This window comes from Lathyrus oleraceus, chromosome 3, assembly GCF_024323335.1.
Source record: "Lathyrus oleraceus cultivar Zhongwan6 chromosome 3, CAAS_Psat_ZW6_1.0, whole genome shotgun sequence".
In the NCBI taxonomy this organism is placed as follows: Eukaryota; Viridiplantae; Streptophyta; class Magnoliopsida; order Fabales; family Fabaceae; genus Lathyrus; species Lathyrus oleraceus.
The window spans coordinates 134,266,801-134,272,665 of record NC_066581.1 but is presented as its reverse complement, the minus strand read 5'-3'; the positions used below and the strand labels follow the sequence as shown (position 1 = coordinate 134,272,665).

Here is a 5,865-nt window from a genome sequence, read left to right as displayed (position 1 = left end):
TTGATTATTTAAAAAAAATCTTCTAATATTTATGCATATGAATGAAAAACAAAGGTTATGCTCCTTTTAATTCACTTACATAAGAAATTAAAAACAACACAATACAAGCCTTTTATGTTTGTTATTTTGTTTGTGAAAAAACATCATAAACTAATAATCTTTATAATTCAAATAATACTAATGATTAATTTACATTCATTTTAAAATAAAATAAAATTATTTGTAACTTATAATACAAGTGCTTATCAAAACAAATATTTATAAATTTATACAAAAAAATAAAATAGTTTTCATTAATTAGCTTAAATAATTTATAAATTCACAAAAATTTATAAAAAAATACCATAACCTAGTTTGATTAAATCTTCTAAACAGTATCACATGATCATAGGATAAACTCAAATAAACCTATTCAATAATGTCATAAATGAAATATAACTCAAAGACATGAATAATGACTACATACACATACAAAACATCTTAACATCATAATTTATCCATTCATCTCAAAAAGGTGATGACATAAGACCAAACCAAATACTCCACTCCTTAATTTCACAAGAATTCTGTTATAACTGTTAAAGAATAAGTTATCACAGTAATCACTTTTAACACAGTAATTATACATATGTTTGAGACATGAAATATACAAATCAGCAACAGGTAAAACTATTCTGTTTCAAATATCTTACCTATATATAAAAAAAAATCAGACCAATGTATATAAAGAAAAAAAAAAGTAAAGAACATATAGTATTGCACTACCATGTGTTACAAAGTGGTATTGCATCGATTCTCTATAATCTTTTCAAGTTCTTGAGGCCTACAAGGAACAGCAATAGCACCCTCTTGTTCATAACCATACTCTTCCTTAGCTTCCTCCAACAGTTTCATGAAACGAGAATCTCTTAAATATTCCAACTCAAGAACAAATCTCTTTCTTTCTTCACCTTGCATTGCTATAACAACAAAACAACCTTCTGGCACTGTTGTTGCTATTTCTTCACTCTCTTTATAACCATCATCACCAATGCTTCTAACTCTCACATAGTTACCTCTTCTTGTATACACTTTACTTCTTTCCAAAAAGAGAACACCCTTCAAAACCTTTGATATCAAGTGCTTTAGCTTCAACTTCTTTGTAACTTCCATGACTATAACTTCTTCTCCTGAGACAATGACAATACTGAATCTTTTCAGTTAGAAGAGTTTAATTAACAAGTGTTGATTGTAGAGTTAGATAGAGTGAGTGGAGTATATAAAAAGTATTGGTCAAACGAAAAACACACGAAGTTTCTTAGACTACTATGGTACTGTACATGTCATTTCATACCGTGTTTTTGCTGCGACAAATCATTTAATGCAATTTAGACGCGTCGGTTTCTTTCCTAACCTTAAACGCGGGACTATGTTCGTAGCTAGCTAACGTACTAATAGTACATTGTTATTTTATACCTAATTGCTGTCTGCATCACTGTCATATATATATATATATATATATATATACATATATATATATATATATATATATATGTTTGATTAAAATTGTGGATAGCCATTATGCAGTAGATTTAAACATTGATTGGAAGCCAGTTTGGCATTCATAATTCATAGCTGCGTAAATATCCTGACATTTTCAGAGCCACTTTGCATGCACATTTGGCATTTATATTTATATAATAGCAAGGTTCAATTATTATAGCTAAAGAGAGAAAAACATATTTTAAAAATTGTTGATATATGTGTCAAATAAAATTGTTGATATATGAACATGTTGAAAAACGAAAATTATTTTGCCGACATTTACGGGATGTACGAACACCGTCAAGAAAACCTTCGATTGGTTGAATCAACAATGACAAGGCATGGCATGTACGGATGTCCCCATTTGCTTGCAAATAAATTGGATGACTTTTGAATTGACATTGCTTTTATTTAATTTTATTTTGACCAAATTTTTTCCCGTACTCCACATGTTATATATATATATATATATATATATATATATATATATATATATATATATATATATATATATATATATATATATATATATATATATATATATATATATATATATATATATATATATATAAATTAGATTATAAGTTTTTGTTAATTTAAATGATTAAATTCAAAAAAATTATAAGATATATTATGCAAAAGATATGAGAAACTATGTTTGTACTTGGGTATTCATGATTGAATATAAAGGAAGTTGGATAGAAATCCCAATAAAAATAATGTATGATTGTTCTAAGAATTTGAAGTAAAATAAAGAAATGATAAAAGTAATTTAAATAAAAATGCTTTGATTACAAAATTAGAAAAAGGACGCAGATTCATACATGTTTTCTCACATACTCTTTTTTCTCGGTGACTTGGATACTCGCATTTTACAAGGAATAATGATGAAATTTGTGAATCTTGACTACATGAATGAAATTAACTTATATACTATATATATCAATAACTGTCGATAATATTTACTACCATATAACTCGACATGTATCCCACTACGCGAACTTCAATTTTCTAATATGCTTCCATGTGTCTTTGGCCTTTGAACTGTTTCCAAACTGTTGTTCGCCTTTGAAACCGTCTTTACAACCTCTAACTACTTATGTCCAAGAGCTTTTCTATCGAATCTTGTAGTGTGGTGTCGAAACGTCTCTGCATCACCTAATCTTTGGACTCCAAAATATTTTAAGTCCCAAAATACCTAACAGGCAAGTCGAACTTACCATTTTTACATCACACTTTCATGTCAAAATGTTAGTTCACTACAAACGTTTTTGAGATTTTGGACATGTTTTGAAGGGAGACTGATCCTAATCTTGTGGATTTGTTCATGAGAATCTTCCAAACCAGGCTTAGTTGGTTTCAATGTAGTTCCAAAAATCACAGTCTAATAGATGCCCCCAAAAATACCACTTTCGATCATATTCATAAGATGGAAGAAATGTGGCATTTAGTAACATCTTGAGACTGTTCACAGTAGTCTGCAGATGTGTAGAATCAAAAGTAAGTATTTTGTTATCGTATCCACTAGGACTAGTGCTATATTACCGCTATTCAACAGTTAATATGATTTTTAGTGATGTTTGTAAGATATTTGGTTGCGAAAAGTACAGGAATGTAAAAACGGTAAATGATAAATAAAGTAACAGAGATATGAACTTGATGGGATTAGATTTTGTTAACCTACTTCGCATGTATCTTCCTGATCGGGTATATAAGTCCTAGTTACTATTCAATTTTATCATGTATCGCTCACTGACATTATTTATGTCTAAACAATATTGTATTGTTTAATCGACGGTCTTTCAACCTATTGAACAATACGGTAGCATTAAGGATCGATACTCGTGGTAAATGCTCGATCCATATCTATTTCTAGAGTTTAGATTCTAACAAATGATTACCCTACACCGAGATTCAAACGGTATTTCTCAATAGTAGTTTAAATCTATAAAATTAACGTTGAAACAAAGATAACATCAAGATTGATAAGTAACTAGTTTATATATAAAAATGATCAAAAGAGATACATGGAAGTATAATTAATTAAATCTAATCCAAACAAGAGAGAGATTTAGCTACTCATTGTCATGGTAGTTAGGGCCTAGGTACATATGAGAAGAAGAGAGATAAATGAGCATCAATGTTGATTTCTCGACGATTGTTGCATTTCCACATTCACTTCTTTGAATTCCGACTTTTACTTTGTTTCCTTCTATTTTATATCTTTGAAAAATTAGATAATCCCCTTCTGGTTGTGTTTGAATGGTATTTATACAAACCTTGAATTCCTAATCTTGCGTAGCGACTATTAGTCTCGCCTAGCGAGATGTCCTTTCTTCACCATGAAGATTTCTACCATTTCTTCCTTAAACCGCCTTGTGTCGCTTAGAGAGAGTTGGATTTGTGAGGGAAAATATGCCTAGTCTTTATTTTAATGATGTCAAACCTCTCTAGTCGCCCACATCGTGTCTTTGAATAATATCATCATTGCATAGAAAACATTCATCCTTTAACATGTTCAAAATATAGGTTTCGTGTGTTCAAGCATATAGGAGCATATCTTATATGTGAATCATGCACTTAATCATAGTAAACATCTTATGTTCATAGGAGATCGACTTAAATTGGTCATAATATGTTGCAAAACTCATTTTTGGAAGTTTAACCTCTATGAGTCAACTCATGACTCGGAGCAAAACCTTCGGGTCCGAACAGGTCGAGTCATAGGTCGACTCATTCCTGGAAAACCTGAATGAGTCGACTCATCCACTCTTTAGGTCGACTCATTTCCCAATCATATTGCCACGGGTCCGAACAGGTCGACTCATAGGTCGACTCAACCCTGTAATAAACTCTGTTTGAGTCGACTCATCCCCTGTTTGAGTTGACTCGTCGCATGTTTTACTTAATTTTCTGCTGTGTAACTTTGTGAATTTTTTTTTGTTATGTTAGTTATTTGTCCATACATCATATAAATATTCAAATGTCTCTTCTTCAATATTCCAAAAAGAAAAGTGAAAGATATACACCAAAGTGCTCATCATCTTTATTCTTCATTGCATTTCTCAATAATCACACATATTAATCTTTGTTGAGCATTGTGCATTGCAGTTGTGATAACGTCCAAATAAGATTGGATTATCTTAGTTTGGGTTGAGACTTTGTGTGGGTTTTTTCTTGAATAAAACCCTTGAGGTTTTGTCCTCTAAGAATTGGGGTTTTTTGCACTAACCTTTGCTTCATAGATTCAGCCGAGTGAAAAGTTTGAAGAACGGAAGGTTCGATCAAACAAGTAGCGGTAAACGGAGGATTGTGAAGAAAGCTTAAGGTTCAAGCAACTTGCGTTCGAAATCAGCCGAGCTGAAGTTTTGGAGAACGAGGCGTTCTTCCAATAAGGTAGCGGTAAATAGATGTTTGTTCGAAGTGCTTGAAGAACTTGGTTCAACTCGAATCAAGGGGAGAGAATAGAATAAGATCTGCAACAACTCTAGGGGTTGATCGCTAGTGATCATTTGTTCTCTTGTATTGACTTTGCAACGTGTTAATAAAAACATCTCAATTCTAGATTTAGAATTGAGGGCAGACCTACCTAAGCGAGGATGATAGGGAAACTGCCTCAACAAATCTGGTATTGTTCTCTCTATCCCTTAACTCTTTAAATTTTACATTAATTACTTTGTGTGTGAAATTAATCGTTAAATCAATATCGCTTGATTGGTGTGCATATCAACTGTTCGATAAATTGTTGCAATCACTTTGATTGCAACTGAGTAAAATTCTGCACATTCAACTTGAGTGAAATAGATACTTGGTGTGAAGTGCACACCAAGTGTTCGACAAAATTAATTTCGCACAAACTTAGTAATATTTTCCTTGATCTATTATTGTGTTGAGCATTATTAGAGGTAACGATATCAAGGATCATAGTAGTTAATTGATTGATTTAGATAGGAGTTGATATTCTCTATCTTAAGTAATTCCATTCGGTTTCACGTATATCCGATCTTTCCGTTAACAAGATCGTTTAGACGATTTCAATCTAGGGTGCTTCTGCAACCGCTGAAAACATTTTTAAAAAGCGCTTAATTTCAAAACTGATCTATTCAACCCCCCTTTCTAGATCGGTACTATCGTCTAACAAGTGGTATCACGAGCGTCAATTCATCTAGTGCTTCGCATATAGCTTTTTAGAAAATGAGTAATGATCTTAAAGGGGCGTACAATAGGGCGCTTATTTTTACCGGCGAAAATTATAGTTATTGGAAAGATTGTATGCGTATCCATATCAACTCTATTGATAGGAAAGTGAAAGTCATCCAAGATGGTCCTATGGAAATAACC

At 31.7% G+C, this 5,865-nt stretch overlaps 1 protein-coding gene across 1 annotated transcript; it reads right to left on the bottom strand.

The window, feature by feature from the left end:
• Positions 1–480: 480 nt before the first annotated feature.
• LOC127128989 (auxin-responsive protein SAUR71) lies at positions 481–1,226 on the bottom strand. The gene has a single exon (XM_051058328.1). The coding sequence runs from the start codon at positions 1,150–1,152 to the stop codon at positions 772–774; it is 381 nt and encodes a 126-aa protein (XP_050914285.1). The 5' UTR covers positions 1,153–1,226; the 3' UTR covers positions 481–771.
• Positions 1,227–5,865: the final 4,639 nt, after the last annotated feature.